The 23,681-nt window shown below is 40.3% G+C and overlaps 1 protein-coding gene across 3 annotated transcripts in view; it reads left to right on the top strand.

The window, feature by feature from the left end:
• The window catches only part of NOX1 (NADPH oxidase 1), a 29,030-nt gene extending 5,635 nt beyond the window's left edge, over window positions 1–23,395 (top strand). Inside the window, exons 3-13 of one of the 3 annotated variants that reach the window (XM_038587853.1) lie at window positions 4,689–4,799; window positions 5,036–5,120; window positions 5,462–5,613; window positions 5,717–5,898; window positions 5,986–6,118; window positions 14,957–15,049; window positions 16,180–16,415; window positions 16,615–16,777; window positions 17,181–17,327; window positions 17,507–17,631; window positions 20,734–23,395. In XM_038587853.1, coding sequence (XP_038443781.1) covers window positions 4,689–4,799; window positions 5,036–5,120; window positions 5,462–5,613; window positions 5,717–5,898; window positions 5,986–6,118; window positions 14,957–15,049; window positions 16,180–16,415; window positions 16,615–16,777; window positions 17,181–17,327; window positions 17,507–17,631; window positions 20,734–20,860 — 1,554 coding nt within the window. In that variant the 3' untranslated portion in view covers window positions 20,861–23,395. The remainder of the gene's footprint in view (window positions 1–4,688; window positions 4,800–5,035; window positions 5,121–5,461; window positions 5,614–5,716; window positions 5,899–5,985; window positions 6,119–14,956; window positions 15,050–16,179; window positions 16,416–16,614; window positions 16,778–17,180; window positions 17,328–17,506; window positions 17,632–20,733) is intronic. The other 2 variants (XM_038587854.1, XM_038587855.1) reach the window with 2 other exon arrangements.
• Window positions 23,396–23,681: the final 286 nt, after the last annotated feature.

The following is a 23,681-nucleotide window of genomic DNA, read 5'->3' as shown; positions in this document are numbered from 1 at the left end:
TGGGCTCCTTTGAGACCCAATGCCCTGATTTCCTCTAGGGCTGGGGTTCCCAGAAAAAGAAAATACAGGATGCCCAGTTAAATTTTTTTAAAGACTTTATTTGAGAGAGTGAGTGAGTGAGTGAAAGAGAGAGAGCATGAGTGGGGAGGGGGGTGCAGAGAGGAACAGAGGGAGAGAGAGAAGTAGACTCCCCACAGAGTAGGGAGCCTGACGTGGGGCTCAATCCCGGGACTCCAGGATCATGACCTGAGCTGAAGGCAGACTGAGCCACCCAGGCACCCGTTCCCCGCCCCAGTTAAATTTTATTTCCAGAAAAATAAATCATTTTTGGTATATTTTCAATATTGCATGGGACATAGATATGCTAAAAAATTATTTGATTTTTAAAATCTGAAGTTCAAATTTATCTGGACATCCAGTATTTTTGTTCACTGAATCTGACAGCCCTATCTAGGGTGTACTCCCCAGACCCAATAATAAAAACACACAATAAAGAAAATTATTTAGCAGTCATTTTCTTTTCTTTTCTTTTTTTTTAAAAAAGATTTTATTTGCCAGAGAGAGAATGAGCAGGGGGAGTGGGAGAGGGAGAAGCAGGCTCCCCATGCTGAGCAGGGAGCCCTATGTGGAGCTTGATCCCAGGACCATGGGTCCATGTTCTGAGCTGAAGGCAGACACCCAACTGACTGAGCCATCCAGGCACCCCTAAGCAGTCATTTTTCAAATGACCCAAGTACTCCTATAGAGTGTGAGGGGAAAGCTAACTTTGCAGTTAACTTTGCAGTTAAGCTAACAGTGCCCCTGCCCCTACTTTAACCAAAGCAGCCTTTACCTGTCTTATGGACTCTTGCTTATGATTTCCGGAAAGAGTTTGGTTTAAAACAAGTAAACAAACAACTTGAAAACCACTGCTGTAGACTGCTCTCACAGAATAATACCTCTCTATCAAACAAGAGGGAGATTTAGGGGGTCTGTGGGGTGAGTGGCACTGCAGAACTCAAGGGCTGAAGAAAAGCAGGGGTCAGGTGAGGATAACAGGATGGAAAAGGCTGTGGAAGAGATAGATGAAGAACAGAAGAGGGAGGGTGGGGGGAGGTGGATAGGGGACATTGGTGATGACCAGGAAGAAGCATGGAGGTGAAAATGATCATCTCACAGGCTCATCAATCTGGACACTATCCAACTAGAAAAGCAAAACTGACTGCTAACTCTAGTGAGTTTTTCAGTAACGGGTAAGGGATTTGGTTAAATCACTTTCACCTTGACTAGATCATTGGATTTCCACAAAGACCCATCCAGTGTACATGGTTAAAGACAGCTTGTCCTTTTAAAAAAATCCTTTTCTCTCTAAAATCAAAAGATCCATGTTGAGATCACAACTAATTTGAATGTTCTGTTCATGGCTTATTTCACCCTGCTGTTTTCCATTTTAAATGTTGGTCCTTGAGCCCTCTTTGGAAACTATAACTCCAAAGGAAGTGTTAATTTATTTTTAAAAAGCTTTTTAATAAAAGAATGATGCAATAAATGTGACTAGTTATTAAGAGCTTAATTTATTTATGACCAAAAAAGTCAGCAGCAGAAAAATGAATCATGCTGATATCCTGTGGACATCTTGTTCATTTCATTTTTTTAAAAAAAATCCTCTCTATTAAAAAAATTAATTATAAATAATGCTTTCAGTGACATCAAATGATACAGAAGTGTATAACTAAAATGTGAAAATTGCCCTCCCATCCCATTCCCCAAAGATAACCACTGTTAATAATTTTGGCAGGGGGGCACCTGGGTGGCTCAGTGGTTGAGCATCTGCCTTTGGCTCAGATTGTGATCCCAGGGTCCTGGGATTGAGTCCCACATCAGGATCCCCACAGGGAGCCTGCTTGTCCCTCTGCCTATGTCTCTGCCTCTCTCTGTGTGTCTCTCATGAATAAATAAATAAATAAATAAATAAATAAATAAATAAATAAATCTTTAAAAAATAATTCTGGGGTGTGTGTCTCTTTAGATGCTCTGGCATAAGCTCACAAATGTATCAGACATACAGGTTTTGTTTTGAGGTAGGTACTATTTTTATTCACTTTTATATTTCCTGTATACAGTAAAATTTGCTTTTTTTTGGTGTATCATTCTATGAGTTTGGATAGACACATACAGTAGCAAAGAGTTTTTTGTTTTAATTGAAAAAGGGATCACATCATAGATATTGGCTGGAAGTTGCTTCTTATTATATTTCAGATATCTTTCCATGTGAGTATGTAACTAGTGATATGCTGGAACTAGCTCATGCCAGCTTGCAATAGCCAATTATGTGCATCTCTTCCCACCCCTATATTTAATGGTGTTCAATGACATCCAATTGGTATCTTGAAATCTGCCACGGTGGGAGTATTTACATCATGTAAATTGACAAATGCTGGAAATCAAGACTTCCCCTCTTCCCTGAAAGCTGGATGTTAAACATTTACCACTCCTACTCCACTGCATATATAGCTTTCATCCTTTTAAGCACCTAACAGTCCATGGCATTGATGGGCCATAATTTGTTTAATCATTCTGTAGTTATTTCTTAAATTTGTGCTTCCTCTAGGAAAATACAGAGAGTTATTTGATTCACCATGAAGCAGAGCAAATAAATAATAGAAGAAGCAATTTAAATTCATAGCGAGACATTAATGACAGCAGCAGTTGAATTTGAACATCAGGTAGGGTTGATATTGAAAAGTGCACATAAATTGGGATATTCCAATGTGCTGCAATGGGGAAAAAAGATGTCCTCTAAAAAGAATTTATCCCCATAGAGATAGCCCCTACAGAATATGGAACTGTGAAATTGTAGTCCTATCTCTTCCATTCACTTGCCGATTTTAGCTTTAAGAAACCTCTGTGTCTCAAGTCAGCAAGCTGTGCACACCAGTGTGGAAATGCAGGATTTTTGAGATGAGCAGAGAAAATTTACTCAGAAATGGAACAGAATGTCTCTTTCAAAAACAGTTGGAGTGTGACTCAGCAGAGGGAGAAAATACAGGTCATATGGAAGAGCCAGAAATGGAAAACAGTAGGGCAGCTTCTGTTCGCTGCACTGCTTAACACTGTGAGCCATTAGGGATGTTAGGCAGATCTCGACTTGGCTTGATGTCACATTGCCCTGGGTTTAGGTGTCATATGGAAAAATAATTTTCGTGCTGGAGAGATTTTTAGAAACAGGGAGGAAAAGAAGAAGAAAAGGAGAGTTGGGGGGGGGGGATTGTGAACTCTAACCCATGTTCTTCCTTTCTTCGAGTTGCTGATTGGCACACAGGTAAGTCTGGCCAATCAGCTAAAGTGAGACACAAATTGTCTGGCTGCTGCCACCACTTCTGCTGCTGATGTGAGATTGTTGCCCTCTGTAACTTGCAGTCCCAAGTACATGGAGCTGACTCAGAGACCAGTTGCACAGTCAAGTAGAGAAGCTGGATTTGACTACCATGGGATTGAGCATTGTTCTGTCCAGCCTATACCTAATCAAGCCTGTTTTGGCACTAGATACTTCTTTGAAGCATTCATTCCTTGTGTCCTTTTCTGGCAGCTTCTACTGCTGGATCAGATTGATCTTGATGTATGCTGTCTGGCCACCTAAGGAAATCAGTTTGAAATTCTGTTCTCAGAAGTTCTCCTTTCTCAGATCTTTACCTAAGTTTAAAATGTTTGCTCTGAGGGGTTCATTAGTCTTGCCTAAGCTGTATTCATTTATTAAAGAAATTTTAAAAATATTTTATTTATTTGTTTATTCACGAGAGACATGGAGAGACAGGCAGAGACATAGGCAGACAGAGAAGCAGAGCCCCTGTGGGGAGCCTGATGCTGGACTCGATCCCAGTATCCTAGGATCATGCCCTGAGCCAAAGACAGATGCTCAACCACTGAGCCACCCAGGTGTCCCTATTAAAGACATCTCAAATATAAATGGTTAAATTTTTTATTGTTCATTTGGATGATTATGACATGCCTATAATTGCAACATTAGAAAATATAGAAGAGGGAATAGTCACCATCTGTAATTATACCTCTAAATATCTAAGCTTTATTTAAAATGCAAATAAGAACATATACAATCTTCAAGGTTGTTTTACAAATGACAAACAATAAAATAATAAGTGGGTGTATTTTTTAAAGATTTTATTTATTTGAGAGGGACACAGCAAGAGAGAGAACATGAGCGGGGGGAGGGGCAGAAGGAGAGGGAGAAATTGACTCCTCAATGAGCAGGGAGCCCGACTCGGGGCTTGATCCCAAGATCCTGGGATCATGACCTGAGCCGAAGGCAGATGCTTAACCAACTGAGCCATTCAGGCGCCCCAACAATTGAGTGTATTAAGCAAAGATACTTGTTGCAAAGTATCCATCGATGGGATGTATTTGTTAACGTGAAATTATTAAATCCTGTTCTTTTTCATATTGTTAGATGTATAGTCAAATATTTCCAAGCCACTTGTCATGAGAATTTCTCAATTTGCTATTAAGTTCAGCAAATCTTTTGTCATTTTGCAAAGCAGAGAGCATGGACCAAGTGTGCTGGCTACTGAAAAAAGGGTGAGGAAGATGCCGCCCTGCCCATCTCCAGGTCTCAGACAAGTGGACTGGGCTGTGCTCACCTACTAGATGATGAGATGAAGCAGCCTGATAGTCTCTTCTCTCATCTCTTCTAGTCCACGTTGGCCTGGGCCCGAGCCTCTGCTCGCTGCCTGAATTTTAACAGCATGCTGATACTGCTTCCTGTGTGTCGAAATCTACTGTCCTTCCTGAGGGGTACCTGCTCTGTGAGTCCCAACTACTCCTAGGTCAACTTCCACATTAAAGACAAGAGACCCTGAACTCCTCCACAGTAGGACAACCCGATACTTTCAAACCCTTAGGAATGGAATTCAGGGGTCTCCTTTGGTAGCCAAGGGGGTAGGCAAGCGTGGGTGGGTATTGGTATGCTTTGTTTAAGACATGTTACTGAATTTTATAATCTGCCCAGAGACACCTGACCTTGATCACTTTCCATCTGTAGTTTTGCAGGCGCACCCTGAGAAAGCAACTGGATCACAACCTCACCTTCCACAAACTGGTAGCATATATGATCTGCCTACACACAGGTGACTGAGGCAAACCACAAAACTGCAAGCTTGTGGGCATTCAGAGTGTAGTTTCATTCATCTCTGCATTTAGACATTCAAACAGTATGTATTGAACACCTGGCACTATTTGTCAGGCACTATTGTAGGCCTATTTTCGTAGAACTTACATTTGATTATTTGGGGGAACAGAATGAGAATAGGAAAGATCTTGGTTCTCACTGTAATCACGATTTATTGGTCACCTTCGGTGGACTCAGAATTCTGCTAGGCATTATACGTAGAATTCTCCTTTGCTACTGGGGGCAAGCTGCAATGATGCTTCTGAGACACCTTTCAATCCTCTTCATCTTTCCATTTAGCTATTCACATCATTGCACACCTGTTTAACTTTGAACGGTACAGCAGAAGCCGACAGGCCACAGATGGATCCCTTGCTTCCATTCTCTCCACCCTGTCTCATCAAGGGAAAGAGGAAGATTCTTGGCTAAATCCTATGCAGTCCCCAAACATGGTGAGTTGACTCAATGGCGAAGCATCTGGGATCTGGCCATGAGTAGGAAGGGCATGATATGATTGGCACACATTGTGTCAGGCTGAAATTTCTCATTTCATAGACAGTGGAGTATGTGACATTTACCAGCATCGCTGGTCTCACTGGAGTGATCATCACGATAGCTTTGGTTCTCATGGTGACTTCAGCTATGGAGTTTATCCGGAGGAGTTATTTTGAGGTCTTCTGGTATACACACCATATTTTTATCATCTACTTCATTGGCTTAGGGATTCACGGCATTGGGTAAGGTCCTCAAACACTCATTCTCATGCTGCAGCCCCTGACCTTGCATAATTCTTTGTCCAAACTGTCCTTCTTTGTTTGTTTCAGTGGAATTGTCCGGGGTCAGACCGAAGAGAGCCTGAATGAGAGTCACCCTCACAGGTGTGCAGAATCTTTCAAGCAGTGGGATGATCATGATTCCCATTGCAAGCATCCCCGATTTGAAGGGCTCCCCGCTGAGGTAAGAACCCCACAGACAAGGATAAACTTTTGTTAGGAGTTGTTATTGTTGTTATTATTACTCTTATTATTGTTACTGTGCTGAGTCCTGTGGAGGATATTGCTACAAGTCTCCTACCATCAAGGAACTCCAGTGTCACTGGCTAGGAAATTACCATTAGCAGGAGATCCTGTAGAGGAAGGACTGATGGTTATTGCATGTTGTGAGACCCTCTTCAAAGGTGATAATGATATCTCCCATTATTATAGTGTCTACCATGGGACAGGTTTGCTGTGTAATATGGATTATCTCATTTATACGTAGCAATAATCTAAGAGGTAGGTATTTTTTTTGTCTCCATTGTGAGACAATAGGACTAAAATTCAAAGCGATTAAATTGTCAAGCTGTCACAGTAAGTAACTAGTGGAACTGCAAATCAAGCTCAGGCTTTGCAGATTCCAAAGACTGTGCTCTTGACTACTGTACTACTGTACCAAAGCTTAGCTCTGAAATCCAGTCACTTTTCTTTTCTTTTTTTTTAATTTTTTTTATTTATGATAGTCACACAGAGAAAGAGAGAGAGAGAGAGGCAGAGACACAGGCAGAAGGAGAGGGAGAAGCAGGCTCCATGCACCGGGAGCCCGACGTGGGATTTGATCCCGGGTCTCCAGGATCGCGCCCTGGGCCAAAGGCAGGCGCTAAACCGCTGCGCCACCCAGGGATCCCCAGTCACTTTTCTTGAGGGGAAGAAAAGCATTCTTTTGGGCAGCGGTTTGGCGCCGCTGTCAGCCCAGGGCCTGATCCTGGGGACCTGGGATCGAGTCCCATGTCGGGTTCCCTGCATGGAGCCTGCTTCTCCCTCTGCCTGTGCACTGCCTCTGTGTGTGTGTGTGTGTGTGTGTGTGTCATGAATAAATAAATAAATAAAATCTTTTTTAAAGAAAGCATTCTTCCCCCCCAGCTTTATTGAAGTACAATTGACAAAATTGTATATATTTGAAGTGTACAATGTGGTGAGTGACACATGCATGCCTTGTGAAATGATCACCATGATGAGATTAATTAACACATCCATCACCTCACATGGTTACCATTTTGCATGTGTGCGTGTGTGGTGAGAATACTTAAGATCTACTCTTTTAGCAAATTTCAGGTATGCTATAGTATTATCATCTGTAGTCACCATGCTTTACATTAGATCTTCAGAGCTTATTCATCTTATGACTGAAGGCACATACATTTTGACCAGCATTTTTCCATCACTCCCCCACCTCCAGTCTTAGGCTCTGGTTACCCACCTTTCTAGTCTGTTTCTCTATGAGTTCAACTTTTTTTTTAAGATTTATTTATTTATTTATGATAGACATAGAGAGAGAGAGAGAGACAGAGACACAGGAGGAGGGAGAAGCAGGCTCCATGCTGGGAGCCCGACGGGGACTCAATCCCGGGACTCCAGGATCGCGCCCTGGGCCAAAGGCAGGCGCCAAACTGCTGAGCCACCCAGGGATCCAGTTCAACTTTTTTTTTTAAAGCATTCTCGAAGTCAGCTTTCTTTGGTGTTATAAGAACATGCTTGGAAATTATTATTAAATAGTGGACAGTCAAGAAACTGGGTTCCAGGGAACTCAAGGTGTGCCTTGGGATGATTATTATGGATATCATGGTTTACCTTTGCATGCTCGTAAAATATGTTAGGTTGGAGGTATAAATGGAAAGGGAAGGTTGACTTGTGGTGTCTCAAAGTGCTCTGAGGGTGATTAGTCTTTAAATCAGTTGCAGAATTAAGAGCTATAGCTTGATCCTCATCTAAAATGAGAACAATATCTTAAAAAATCCCCTAAAGTTGGCATTTCAAATCAGTTGGGAAAAAAAATATATCATTAAATAATTTTTTTAGGATAATAGGTTATACACCCAGGAAGAAAAGCTGAGTCTTGATTCCACACTTTACACTAAAATATGAATCTAGATTGCATGGATCAAGGATTTAAGTTTTAAAGAAAGGAAAAAAATCATAAAAGCCTCATAACACCACATGAGAAATTTTTTTCTAATATTGGAGGGGTAACAAAAATATTTCCTTAATAAGATTTAAAAAGACCTTAAAGCCAGAAAAGAAAGTAAAATAAATTTGAATAAATATATATTAAAATTTATTATATATAAATTTTTAGTTTTTATTAACATTTCAGTTAGTTAACATACAGTGTAATATTAGCTTCAGGTGTGCAATTTAGTGATTCAATACTTCCATACAACACTCGGTGCTCATCACAAGTGCACTCCTTAATCCCTATCACCTATGTCACTCATCCCCCTCACCCAGCTCCCCTCTAATAACCATCAGTTTGTTCTCTAGAGTTAAGTCTGTTTCTTGGTTTTTGCCTCTCTCTCTTTTCCCTATGCTCATTTGTTTTGTTTTTTAAATTTTACATATGAATAAAGCATATGGTATTTGTATTTTTCAGACTGACTTATTTCCCTCAGTGTAATGCTCCCTTGCTCCATCCACGTCTTGCAAATGGCAAGATTTCATTCTTTTTTATGGCTGAGTAATATTCCATTATACTACCTCTTCTTTATCCATCCATCAGTCGATGGACATTTGGGCTTTTTCCTTAATTTGGCTACTGTGGATAATGCTGCTATAAACATTGGGATGCATGTATTCCTTTGAATTAGTATTTCTGTATCCTTTGAATAAATACCTAATAGTGTAATTGCTGGATCATAGGGTAGTTCTATGTTTAACTTTTTGAGGACCCTCCATACTGCTTTCCAGAGTGGCTGTACCAGTTTGCATCCCCACCAACAGTGTAAGCGGGCTCCCCTTCCTCTGCATCCATGCCAACACCTGTTATTTCCTGTATTGTTAATTTTAGCCATTTTAACTGGTCTAAGGGGATATCTCATTTTAGGGTTTTTTTTTCCTGACTTGGAATATTCAGGATCTTCTGTATTTAGTAAATTTCCAGATCACTGTAGATCTGTCTCCACCCTCCTTAGTAAAACTCTGTCCATGGCTTGTTTCAGGATCAGTTTCAGTATTGAATCGGACTTTCCCAATGGTTTCTATTTGGCTGTTTATTCTTCTTTTCTCAGATTTCTATAGGATCATGTTATCATCAATGGCCATTGTCAACCCCTTTCTCCAGTCCACTGTCTCTCCCTTCTAGTCCCTCATATAATGTTGCATTGACCCTTGGTGATGGATTTAGTCCAACACTTCACAGCTCTTGCCAATTCACTATGATTTCTGTTTATTCAGCTTCCACTTCCACATTTTCTTCGACTCTCCTTTAGATTCTTCTCAATCTTTTCTCATTCTTATAACAAGTAGAATAATTTTGCTCATTTTCATGAGCAGACACAGGTCTGGAATTCTGGATATTTCATGCACTGGAATAGCTGTTGGCTTCTGTGCTGCGTGGTGAGGATATTCTGAATGCACTCCCATTCCACATGTACTGGCTATACCTGGCAGTCTGAGGCCATAGCTCTTCCTGTAGCTGCCACCATCATCTCCGAATTCTGTTCCTAAACCTCACTAACAGCTCCAGAGAAGTGAGAGATAGGTGCTGCAGACATCACCCTGGGTCCTGGTCCCCACCTTAGGTCATGCAGTTTCCCTTACCATGGCCACACGACACAGCCAGAAGCTGGCGGAAGCTGGCTGCTTCCGACCTCTCCTCATTGTAGTTTTGATTTGCAGTTCCCTGATGAGGAGTGATGTTGAGCATCTTTTCATGTGTCTGTTAGACATCTGTGTGTCTTCTTTAGAAAAATATCTATTCATGTCTACTGCCCATTTTTTGACTGGATTGTTTGGTTTTTGGGTGTTGAGTTTGGTGAGTTATTAATATACTTTGGATACTAACCCTTCATCAGATATGTCATTTGCAAATATCTTTTCCCATTCTGAAGGTTGCCTTTTAATTTTGATGGTTGTTTCCTTTGCTGTGCAGAAGTGTTTTATTTTGATGTAGTCCCATTAGTTTATTTTTACTTTTATTTCCCTTACCTCAGAAGACATATCTAGAGAAATGTTGCTATAGCTGATGTCAGAGAAATTACTGCCTGTGCTCTATTCTAGGATTTGTATGGTTCCTTTTAGGTCTTTAATCCATTTTTTTAGTTTATTTCTGTGGACAGTATAAGAAAGTGGTCTAGGTTCATTCTTTTCCATGTTATTGTCCAGTTTTTCCCAACACCATTTGTTGAAGATACTTTTTCCATTGGATATTCTTTATTCCCTGGTTGAAAATTAATTGATAATACAGTTGTGGGTTTATTTCTGGGTTTTAAAATTCTGTTCCATTGATCTATGTGTCTATTTTTCTGCCAGTACCATACTGTTTTGATTACTAGAGCTTTGTAATACAACTTGAAGTCTGGAATTGTGATACCTCCAATTTTGTTTTTCTTTATCAAGATTGCTTTGGGTATTCATGATTTTCTCTGGTTCCATGTAAATTTTAGGATTGTTTGTTCAAGTTCTGTGAAAAATGCTGTTGGTATTTTGATTAGGACATTAAGTATGTAGATTTCTATGGGGAGTATGCACATTTTAGCAGTATTTGTCTTCCAATCCATGAGCATGGAATGTCTTTCCATTTCTTTGTGTTGTCTTCAATTTCTTTCATCAGTGCTTTATGGTTTTCAGAGTACAGGTCATTCACTTCTTTGGTTAACTTTATTCTTAAGTATTTTATTATTTTTGGTGTAATAGTAAGTGATGTTTCTTTCTTTCTTTTTTTTTGTTTCTTTCTTTTTTTTAAAGACTTTATTTATTCATGAGAGGCCGAGAGAGAGAGAGAGAGAGAGAGAGGCAGAGACACAGGCAGAGGGAGAAGCAGGCTCCATGCAAGGAGCCCGATGTGGGACTCAATCCTGGGACTCCAGAATCACGCCTTGAGCCAAAGGCAGAAGCTTAGCAGCTGAGCCACACAGGCATCCCTGATGTTTCTTTATTATCTTTCTGCTGCTTCATTGAAACATTTTAAAAAGATTAATTAATTAATTAATTTATTTATTTATTTATTCATGAGAGACACACAGAGAGAGAGAAAGAGAGGCAGAGACACAGGCAGAGAAAGAAGTGAGCCCCATGCAGGGAGCCTGATGTGGATGAAAGATCTAAATGTGAGACAAGAATCCATCAAAATCCTAGAGGAGAATACAGGCAGCACCTTTTTTGAACTTGGCCACAGCAACTTCTTGCAAGATACATCTATGAAGGCAAGGGAAACAAAAGCAAAAATGATCTATTGGGACTTAAACAAGATAAAAAGCTTCTGCACAGCAAAAGAGACAGTCAACAAAACTAAAAGGCAACCTACAGAATGGGAGAAGATATTTGCAAATGACCTATCAGATAAAGGGCTATCATCCAAGATCTATAAAGAACTTATTAAATTCAATAGCAAAGAAAAACAATCCAATCATGAAGTGGGCAGAAGACATGAACAGAAATTTCACAGAGGAAGACATAGACATGGCCAACAAGCACATTTGAAAATGTTTTGCATCACTTGCCATCAGGGAAATACAAATCAAAACCATAGTGAGATACCACCTCACACCAGTGAGAATGGGGAAGATTAACAAGGCAGGAAACCACAAATGTTGGAGAGGATGTGGAGAAAGGGGAACCCTCCTGCACTGTTGGTGGGAATGTGAACTGGTGCAGCCACTCTGGAAAACTGTGTGGAGGTTCCGCAAAGAGTTAAAAATAGATCTGCCCTACGACCCAGCAATTGCACTGCTGGGGATTTACCCCAAAGATGCAGATGCAGTGAAACGGCAGGGCACCTGCACCCCGATGTCTATAGCAGCAATGTCCACAATAGCCAAACTGTGGAAGGAGCCTTAGTGTCCATCGAAAGATGAATGGATAAAGAAGATGGGCCCGGGGGGCTCAGGGGGTTAGCGCCACCTTCGGCCCAGGGCCTGATCCTGGAGACCTGGGATCAAGTCCCATGTCAGGCTTCCTGCATGGAGCCTGCTTCTCCCTCTGCCTTTGTCTTTGCCTCTCTCTCTCATTAATAAATAAATAAAATCTTAAAAAAAAGATGTGGTCTATGTATACAATGGAATATTACTCAGTCATTAGAAATGACAAATACCCACCATTTGCTTCAACGTGGATGGAACTGGAGGGTATTATGCTTAGTGAAGTAAGTCAATCGGAGAAGGACAAACATTATATGGTCTCATTCATTTGGGGAATATAAAAAATAGTGAAAGGGAATAAAGGGGAAAGGAGAGAAAATGAGTGGGAAATATCAGAAAGGGAGACAGAACATGAGAGACTCCTAACTCTGGGAAACGAACAAGGGGTAGTGGAAGGGGAGGTGGGCAGGGTGACGGGGTGACTGGGTGATGGGCATTAAGGGGGGCACTTGATGGGATGAGCACTGGGTGATATGCCTATATGTTGGCAAATCAAACTCCAATAAAAAATACCAAAAAAAGATTATTTATTTATTTATTTATTTGAGAGAGAGAGAGAGAGAGAGAGAGAGGGAGAGAGAGACACAGGTGGAGAGAGAAGCAAACCCCATGCAAGGAGCCCAATGTGGGACTCAGTTCCCGGGTCTCCAGGATCACGCCCTGGGCCGAAGGCGGCGCTAAACAGCTGAGCCACCCAGGCTGCCCTGAAACATTTGTTTTTTAAAAAGCTCTATGGTATACCATTTTTGTCAATTTTTTTACATGATCATTTTTAATGACCTTGATGGCTTTATGCAAAGTGAAATAAGTCAGACCGAAAAAGACAAATACTGTATGATTGCACTATATGTGGAATCTTACTTTAATGAACGTAGCTCATAGAAACAGAAAACAGATTGGTGGTTTCCAGAGGCAGGGGGTGGGAGAGTGGGCAAAATGGGTGAAGGTGGTCAAAAGGTACAAACTTCCAGTTATAAGATAAATAAGTCATAGGTATGTTGTGTATAGCATGGTTACTATAGTTAATAATACTATATTGTATATTTGAAGTTTGCTGAGAGTAGATATTAAAAGTTCTCAGCACAAGAAAAAAATTTTTGCAATGATGTATGGTGACAAATATTAGCTATACTTATTGTGATCATTTTGCAACATATACAAATGTTGAATCATTATGGTGTGCACCTGAAACTAATATAATGATATATGTCAATTATATCTCAATACAGAAAAATAAATAAAAATAAAAATTAAAAAAGACAGTTGGGTATTTGCAAAAAAATCTGTGTAGTTTATCATTTTTGTCATTTTTTCTTAGTAAATGATATGGCCATTCCTATATTGTATACTTTGGGCATGCCTTAATTATATCTTTATGGTCTATTTACTAGAAGTGAAATTTCTGGGTCAAATAGAAGGAATGCTTTCAAGGCTGTTGGGATGTATTGCCAAATTGCTCTCTGGGAAGATGCTACTAATTTGTCCCTCCATTGGCTGCACATATGAGTGTGCCCATCTCTCTGCATCCCAGTTAATGGTGGGCATTATTGTTTAATGTTGTTTTCTAATCTGAGAGGTTAAAATGCTATTTTGGTTTAATATTAGTTTCTCTTATTACTTCTGAGGTCAAAAGTTTTTACCACATTGTTATTGGCCATTCATATGTGTATGTGTGTGTATATATCATTAAATATATATATCATATATCATTAAAAACGTATATATATGTGTTTTTATCTGAAGACATGGGGAATTTTTCCCAAATAAGGAGTAGCATCAAATTGTATAATTCCCACTGTCCAGTTCACCTGCCCCATCTCTGCCCCTTTCCTCCCTGGAGATACCCAAGAAATTGTTTGCCTGAAATGGCATAGAAGACCTCATTCTATACAGCTCCGATGTGTCACACTGAAGCAATTGTGCAAAAAAGGACATGACTTAGCATTGCTAGGAAATACATTTTTAGTAGCTCCTGTGCATATGGAAGCAATCTGTTACCTTTGAGAGGATCTCAGGATAGAAATGCTGCTTTAAAAAATGTAGAAAAGATAAAAAGTGTATTACTATGTTAGGTGTTTTGAGCACCTGAGAAAAGAAGTGATGTATAAAGAAATACCAAGTTTTATAGATTGTTACCAATAGTATCAGCCACTCACACTTTCCCTTCTTTGTTGGTTGTTTTGTTTTTAATCATCTGCTTCTATGTCATGTCTATCTATCTTCTCTGTTGGGTTTTCAGATTGGACAAATTGTCCTGGAAGACTGTCTTGGAGTCTTAAAATTGAAATGTATATATAATTTAAGAATTAAGAATAATATTCTTCTTATTATTATTGTATTATATGTATAATTACCACATATTTTATTTCTGTACTTTTGCTTCCTGGTAAGACTTGTATTGCATTATATGTATAATTACCACATATTTTATTTCTGTACTTTTGCTTCCTGGTAAGACTTGTAAAACTTCAGGAAATGATCTGCTTTATGAGTAACAGATTAGCAAACAAAACCATTGTAATTTATTCCTTTCCATTTCCGTCCTCAAAATTTGGTGAAATTAGTGGCTTAATAATGATACATATCAGAGAACTTGATAAATATTATTATTAGTAGTATTAATATTAGTATTTTAAAAAAGATTTTATTTATTTATTCATGAGACACACACACACACAGAGGCAGAGACACAGGCAGAGGGAGAAGCAAGCTCCATGCAGGGAGCCCAACATAGGACTCGATATGGGGTCTCCAGGATCACACCCTGGGCTGAAGGCAGCGCTAAACCGCTGAGCCCCTCGGGCTGCCCTCGATAAATATTATTGAATGAAGAAACGAACTGCAACACATATGAATCCTCAATAAGAGATTAACATGTAACCTCATTCTTTATTCTTTCTTTGCAGTCTTGGAAGTGGATCCTTGCACCAGGTGTTCTTTATATTCTTGAAAGGATTCTCCGATTTTACCGCTCGCAGCAGAAGGTTGTGATTACCAAGGTAAAGAATATGCTCTTTCTGGGGTGCCTGGCTGGCTCAGTGGGAGGAGCGTGTGACTCTTGATCTTGGGGTCATGAGTTCAAGTCTCAAAAGGGGTGTAGGAATTACTTTTAAAAACTTTATTTTTGGGGGATCCCTGGGTGGCGCAGCGGTTTGGCGCCTGCCTTTGGCCCAGGGCGCGATCCTGGAGACCCGGGATCGAATCCCACGTCAGGCTCCCGGTGCATGGAGCTTGCTTCTCCCTCTGCCTGTGTCTCTGCCTCTCTCTCTCTCTCTGTGTGTGTGACTATCATAAATAAATAAAAAAATTTATAAAAAAAATAAAAACTTTATTTTTTAAAAAAAGGTTTTATTTATTCATTTGAGATAGAGCAAGCGAGAGAGCAGGAGCTGGGGAGCAGAGCGAGAGGGAGAATCAAGCTCCCTGCTGAGCAGGCAGCCCAATGTGGAGCTCAGTGCCAGGACTCCAAGATCATTACCCAAGCTGAAGATGACACTCACCTGATTGAGCCACCCAAGCATCCCTTAAAAAAAAAACTTTAAAAAAGAATATGCACTTGGGGCACCTGAGTGGTACAGTCAGTTAAGTGTCCAACTCCTGGTTTTGGCTGAGGTCCTTATCTCAGGGTTTTGGGATGGAGCCCTAAGTCAGGCTCCATGCTCAATACAGAGTCTGCTTGGGACTCTCTCCCCCACCCCCACCCCTGGCTAAAAGAAATAAATAAATCTTTTTTAAAAAGTTAAAAAAAAGAACATACAGTTTCCTCTAGCAGTGATAAGAGTTCTTTTCTTCCTGCATATAGGACTAGATTGCCATGTTGTCGCCCTGAAGGGAACAAAAAAGAATCAGGGGCAACATACTTTAGTTCCTCCAGTGCTGGAAAGAACTTTGGGGGAAGAGAGTTTGGCAGAAATCATCAGCATGGTTCTTTGTCAGAGGCTGTAAACAGGTGGCCTGGGTGAGCCCACAGACATGCTTTGGTTGGCCCCCACACTGATGGTTCAGAGAGTTGAATTGCTTGCTAACAGCTTCTGCCCCCTTTAGAAAGGACTTCTGCTCACAGTTCACCACCATCACCAGCAGCCCCCCCCCACCACCACTTGAATTTGCCTCTGTGCTTTGTTCATAGGTTGTTATGCACCCATCCAAAGTTTTGGAATTGCAGATGATCAAGCGTGGCTTCAGCATGGAAGTGGGACAGTATATTTTTGTTAATTGCCCCTCAGTCTCTTACTTGGAGTGGCATCCCTTTACTCTGACCTCGGCTCCAGAGGAAGATTTCTTCTCCGTTCATATCAGGGCAGTGGGGGACTGGACAGAAAATCTCATAAGGGCTTTTGAGCAGCAGTGTTCACCAATTCCCAGGTAGGTCCCTGAGAGCAGCAGAGACCCAGAGGCTTCTGCAAGAGGTGATTCATTGTTGAACCTTGTCTGGTGCAATAGAATATGATTAAAATAAACAGGCACTAAAGGAGCCATGGGAACAGCTATGTCCTGGGAGAATGTTTGAGGTTGGGGGTGGAGGTGAGACTTCACTTGCCCATTGTCTTCTGTCTGTTGCCAGGATTGAGGTGGATGGTCCCTTTGGCACTGTCAGTGAAGATGTTTTCCAGTATGAAGTGGTTGTGTTGGTTGGAGCAGGAATTGGGGTCACCCCCTTTGCTTCCATCTTAAAATCTATCTGGTACAAATTTAGGCATGAAGATCACAACCTTAAAACACAAACGGTAAGTCCCTTATGCTACTTTTAATCTGGTCTGGGCCTGAAAGATCCATTGCTTTTGTGACTTTTAGCTCTTTACAACTGATAAAAGAGTAACCATCCCTGGAGCTATGAGAGTGAGTGATCACTACTCTGCCAAGGCATCCATTTCTACAGATTCATCATAAGAATGGGGTCTTCATTTTCAATTTGGAGTTTAAAATTACCTTGAACCAAAGGATGTTGGAAGTCTTTTTCCTTAAGGGAAGTTGTAAGAACTCTGGACATTCATGCCACTCTGTACATCTGATTTTTCAGGTCACCTGTAGACTTGACCAACAAATATAAAGTATATATAATAATTATGTCGCCACAACGTACAGCTTAAAGACACTTAATAAGGCTATGTTCTCTCTTGCTGATTCCAGATCTATTTCTACTGGATCTGCAGGGAGACAGGTGCCTTTGCCTGGTTCAATGACCTGCTGGCTTCTCTGGAATGTGAGATGGAGGAATTAGGCAAAGTGGATTTTCTAAACTACCGTCTCTTCCTCACCGGATGGGACAGCAATATTGTAAGTTCAAACAACACATTAATTCTGATGTTAGATGTGAGATGAATGTCAGACAAGGTCATGCATGCTGATTGGAAATAATTATTTCCAGTGCCTCACCCTTATCCCAAGTTTAAAAGTGGCTGACAGGAAGACCTGTCAGGACCTGCTTTCTCTAACTTTTATTTCTTTGACTTCAGGCCAGTCATGCCACATTAAACTTTGACAAGGCCACTGACATCCTGACAGGTCTGAAACAGAAAACTTCCTTTGGGAGACCCATGTGGGACAATGAATTTTCTACAATAGCTAATGCCCACCCCAGGTAAGTGTATTCTCTTCTAGTTAGTTGAGTTTTCAGAGTTAAGGTTTAGGAAAGATATCGCAGCATCCTGGGAAAAAAGATCTCTGGGGCAGAAACTATTTGCACCATTCTCGGATTCTTGCGTACAGCTGAAAAAAAATTCATCTGAGATTTAAGCCAAATAAGGGTGGTGACCTTGTAATGGATGAGATGTTTCCTGTCTCTACAAGTCCCCATTCAAACAGTGAGGCAAGGGGACTCAGTTCCCATTAGCATTACCAAATAAAATGGAAAATTGGAAAAATTCAAATGTATCATTTCTGGCTTCAGTAATTCCTACTGCAAGTAAGAAAGGTTTGGAGTATATTGTCTAGTTAACTGATGACCTGAACTCAGTCTTTCAGAAGAGCTTTGAGACATGCTTGAGCATATAGGAAAACCGGGTGCCACGAAACCAGCCATTCCAATGGGAAGGAGAATAAGGTGATCATTAGATAAGTTCCTGGGACAAGTTGGCAGCTGAAGATCAATTCAATTCCACAAACACTGGTTACCTTCTATAAGCTCAGCATTCACTATTCTAGAAGGTTTGGAGGTTGAAAGATAAATAGAATATGATTCTTGCCCTCAAGGAGCACACATTTTAATAAGTGATGCATACAATCAATTCAAAACAGAATGATGCACTCCATGAAACAGATACATAGACATGGAGGGAAGGAAAGTCTCTGTCCACATGGGGTGATCAGGGCAGGGTTCATGAAGGCAGTGGTGAGAACACTCAGTCGCTTAGATTCAGATGATTCTGGGTGCTAATGCTAGTTCTGACACTCCATTTCTGAGACCTTGAGCTAGAAAGTCCTCCGATTTTCTGAGTTCTTATCTATAAAATGGGAATTATATTAGTAAATGCCTTCTCTCCTCACTTGAAAAATGGTTATAAACAGTTAAGCAATACATATATGAAAAATGCTCTGGAAACAGTAAAGCAGGGGACACCTGGATGGCTCAGTGTTTGAGCATTTGCCTTTGGCTCAGGTCATGATCCCAGAGTCCTGGGAATGAGTCCTGCATCAGGGAGCCTGCCTCTCCTCTCCTTCTGCCTATGTCTCTGCCTCTCTCTATCTTTCTTTCATGAATAAATAAATAAATAAAATCTTAAAAAAAACAGTAAAGCAGCATTTGAACAAAAGAGATTATGCTAATTATTGTGTTGAGCTGACCATAGTGAAGGAGTGGCAATAAGAGTTGGTAAGGAAGGGGAGAAATTGTAGGAGAGTTCCTCCACATTGCTTGTGGGAATGTGAAATGGTGCAGCATTTTGGAAGAACTCTGACATTTCCTCAAAATGATAAACATGGAGTTACCATGTGACCCAGCAATTTCATTCCTAAGTATGTACCCAGGGGAATTGAAAACAGCCTTTGCTATCTACCCAAAACCTTGAACATGAATGCATATAGAATAGCCAAAAACTAGAAATAAGCATCCATCAGCAAATGAAGGGATAAACAACATATAGTATATCCATACAGTGGGATATTATCCTGTTATTAAAAAGGAATGAGGGGGATCCCTGGGTGGCTCTGGTTTAGTGCCTGCCTTTAGCTCACTGCATGATCCTGGAGTCCCGGGATCGAGTCCCGCGTCGGGCTCCCGGCATGGAGCCTGCTTCTCCCTCCTCCTGTCTCTCTCTCTCTCTCTCTCTCTCTCTCTCTCTCTCTCTCTCTCTCTCCCTCTCTGTGTCTATCATGAATAAATAAATAAATCTTAAAAAAAAAGGAATGAAGTACTGACACGTGCTATGGATAAACCTTGAAAGTAGCATGTTAAGTACAAGAACCAGATGCAAAAGGCCACACATTACATGATTCCATTTATATGAAATGTTCACAATAGGCAAATCTAGGGAGAAAAAGGAGATTTGATTGTCTAGGGCTGGGAGGAGGTGGTTGGGAGGACATGGGGAGTGATTGACTGCTAATGTGTATGGGGTTTCTTTTGGGGATGATGAAAATGTCCTCAGATTAGGTAGGGGTGATGGGTGCACAGCTTTGTGGCTATTCTAAAAGGCATTAACTGTAGCAGTGCCCAGGTGGCTCAGTAGGTTTAGGGCCTGACTCTTGATTTTGGCTCAGGTCATGATCTCAGGGTCCAGAGATTGAGCCCCAAGTCAGGCTCCACACTGAGCATGGAGCCTGCTTAAGATTCTCTCTTTCCCTCCCTCCATCCCTCCCTGCCTGCACTCTCTCTCTCTAAAAAAAGCACTAAGTGCACACTTTAAAAAGATGAATGTTGTGACACATGAATTCTTTCTCAAGTCAAAAAGGGGAGAGGAAGGTATGAGAGAGGGAAGGTGAGGGTGAGACTCAGTGCACAGTTAGAAAGCTTATTCTTGGCAAGAAGGCTCATCACCTCCTCAGTGTGAGAATTTTGAAGTGGGGAAAGATGCACAATGGATGGCTAGCACATATTCACTTGCTATGTGCCAGGCGTTTTTCTAATTGCTTTACATATGCTTTTCATTTAAACCCCAAAGCATGGTCACCTGGGCGGCTCAATGGTTGAGTATCTAGATGCCTTTGGCTCAGGTCATGATCTTGGGGTCCTGGGATCGAGTCCTGCATTAGGCTCCCCGCAGGGAGCCTGCTTCTACCTCTGCCTATGTCTCTGTCTCTCATGAACAAATAAATAAAACCTTAAAAAAAATAAACCTCAAAACAACTCTGTGAGGTGGGTACTATTTTTATCCTCATCTTACATGGAATAAATCTGAAAGAGAGGTTAAAAGAAACTTGCCTGAAGTCACACCGCTGGGATAAGTGTCAGAGATGGTTATTTCAACCCAGATAGCGGGGCTCAAGGGTCTAGCACTTAAACCTCGACATTGCACAGTATCTTCTGAGTATCTGTTCTTGATGGAATAGGCAAGGCTTGCAGCTGAGGACAAGGCCTAAGAGCAGAATAGGTAAGGAAACTACCATGAAGAATGTGAAAGAGTCAACAGCTGAATATGCAAGGTCGTTGGGAACAGTAGAGGCCTAGCAGAGGCAGGTTCTCCATCCTCACTAGCATAGAAGCTTTTGCTGTATTCTAGCCCTTACGATTGTTCTATTCCCGCAGGTCTGTGGTGGGAGTCTTCCTATGCGGTCCTCAGACTTTGGCAAAGAGCCTGAGCAAATGCTGTTGCCAATATTCCAGCCTGGATCCCAGGAAGGTTCAATTCTACTTCAACAAAGAAAACTTCTGAATTACAGGAACAAGGATGATCATCTGCATTTAGTCTCCCCTCTGAATCTCTAGCAACTTACTTGGTTTGATCGGGTTGGGACAGCCATTTAAGCTCTGACTCCCTGGCACCCTGTTTTTGACTGGATTCAACTTGGACATCACTGATTTTCATGAAGTCATGATAATTGCAAAGGTCATGGATCCTTTCTTAGGAAAAGAACTATAAATCCTTCTGGAATGCCATGACTTTAACAAGGCCTGATAGCAGAGGTGGTTGACAGTTACACAACTTGGCCCTGGGGGATATCGTTGATTCCAAGAGTTAGTATCTCCCAGCCTTTGGTCATATTTTCCCCTCCCTCTCACCTTCAAAGAAGATTTCTAAATAGGGTGATTTTTTTAAATAAAATATTTATTGAAGAATTAATGACAAAACATAATAAGCATAAATAATAAATGAACATAAAATCACCAAGAACTCCATCCCTATATAACACTATGTACATTCTTACTGTTTTTTTTTTCTTACTGTTATTTTAAACACGTTCTTATCCAGTGTGAATAGCAATTTATGCCTTACTTATCCTTGCTTTTCCTTTGCTTAATGAATGAATCTTTGATTACTTAATCTAGGTTCTCCCATTTGGGAAAGAAAATCTTGGGAGCTATGCTAATTATAATGGAAATTATAACTGAAAGATATATTGTCATTAGCTTACATTGTTCTGTTGGAAATAATTGCAAAAACTTGAACTCCATCTTAAGATGACTTGGTCAACAGGGGCTCTTTATCGCCATTTTTGTTAAGGGGGGTTTATTAATGTTTAGTTTTTTAAAAAGGTAATTTACAATTTTGATACCATTTTTTGGGGCTCTTCCCTCTTTATTAAAGAATCATTCACCTAATGACATAAGCAACATGTCTTTTCTCCTATCAAAATGCTTTTTATTTCCCCATCCACCTGGCTCGGGGATGTTAGTAGTCCCAGTGAGTCAGTAGAAGCAAAGACTGGGGCCCTTAAAAGAGAGGGGAAAAAAACCCCAAAAAAACCCTTACTTTGTTGTGCCCAGACAAGTCCACTCATTAAATTTGTAAGAATGTTTCTACTGACTTAGTATTTAGTATTCTAACTTAGTAACCTATTTCTTCTACAATTAAGTGACCAAAAATGAATAAATTGTTGTTTTGAATTATCCAGAAACTTGTATGACTTGAAGGATTAGTAAGATCCATTTTCAGTAACTAGTCTGAACAAAACAAAGGTGTCATGAACTCACAGTGGCTAATCATGTTCCATTTGTTAACTGGACATCAGGAAAAAATAGTACTGGGTACTTACATAGGAATAGATTAGAATACCCCTGCTGTTGCTGATTTCCTGGATTTCAACTACCTAAATTAAATTGAATAAGGCTTTTGGAAAATGCACAATTGAATCTGGATGATTCCTTAGACAATTGCTGACCATAAAATTTGATCTTCATTGACTCTGATTTGGAATCTTAGGGTTCCTTGAAACTTATGAATTCCTGATAAAAAGGGCTTTGCTCTTGGCTTCAATGTCTAAATATATCAATACTTCAAGATATGACTGCTGCTAAAATCAACATATTAAGGCCTAGAATATTCATGGAAGTAGGCAGAAAAGGTAATAATAATAAATCCTATGTATAATCAACATCCAAGCCAGAATTAGGGATGAGCAGGATACCCAGAAATCTCCTCAGTTGTTTTGAGCAAGTTTTTCTTCCTAGGTTGTAATATGAAGTAGCTTATTCAGCAAACTTTTGTTGGTAGTAAATGTTTACATCAGAGTAGAAAAATCCCTCACAATTTCAATGTCTCTCATAAAGTTGATTATCTTTGCATTCTTTTGCTTGACATGTAAGCAATATGCTATTACATTCTCTAAGCCTATGGCAGGCTTTTAATTCACTTGACCATAATCCTAACCCAGAAGGGGGTAGGATTCTGAGAATACAAATAGGCTCAAAGAATAGTTCCAGTGGAACTTTACTAATTATTAAGGCATCTCTTAACCTCTTGAGGTTGGCCTGATGGAGAGAAATCATGTTCCTCCTTAACACCACTATGAGAGAATACTAGGCAGGAGGAGCCATAGGTTAGAGCAAGTGGCACTAATTATTGTCACATCTATCTGCAAGGCAGCAGGCAGGGGCAGGCCTAATGGGCAATCTGACCTCTTATGCTCTACATCTGGTCCTCTTAAAATAAGTGAGAAGAATGTAAAAGTTTTAGGGTTTTCTATGTTTTAATTTCCCAGAATAAATTTGGTTATAGGGGGAAGGCTGTAGGTTAGTGATTATCTAGAAGGCAGAATGAAATGTATTTTGTTCACTTGATTTCTATTTTGTTTTTATTTCATTTTGAACATGTGAAAAATTGGTGGCTTTTTAAACTTTTATGGTTGACTACTGAGACTGAAGAGTTTTAAGACAGGTAAATGTCAACAGTCTCTTGTGTTGCCGATACACCTGAACCAGTGCCAATACAACATTTTTGTCTTAACTCTGAATGGTGCATGTGAATAAACCTGCTATTGATTGAAAAAAGTGCATTCTGATCATTGGATTTTTCTAAACTAAGTACATACACTGCTCTACTAGGCTCTTTGCTTTGTGGGCCTTCTGACAATTTTATAGCTCTAAGCATGGACTATTTTCTCCCAGTAAACTCAGAAGCTCTAGCAAGTTCTCAAAGGGAAAATCTTATTATTCCTGCTGGAAGCAAACAAAGCAAAAAACTAAGTTCTAGAAAACATTGCTTCTAAGAAATTCTCAAATAACACCAAGACGAATAAGTGGTTAACTTAAAGGAA

Source organism: Canis lupus, chromosome X (genome assembly GCF_011100685.1).
Source record: "Canis lupus familiaris isolate Mischka breed German Shepherd chromosome X, alternate assembly UU_Cfam_GSD_1.0, whole genome shotgun sequence".
Classification (NCBI taxonomy): Eukaryota; Metazoa; Chordata; class Mammalia; order Carnivora; family Canidae; genus Canis; species Canis lupus.
The sequence above is the reverse complement of the archived record's forward strand: the minus strand, read 5'-3'. Positions and strand labels throughout refer to the sequence as shown.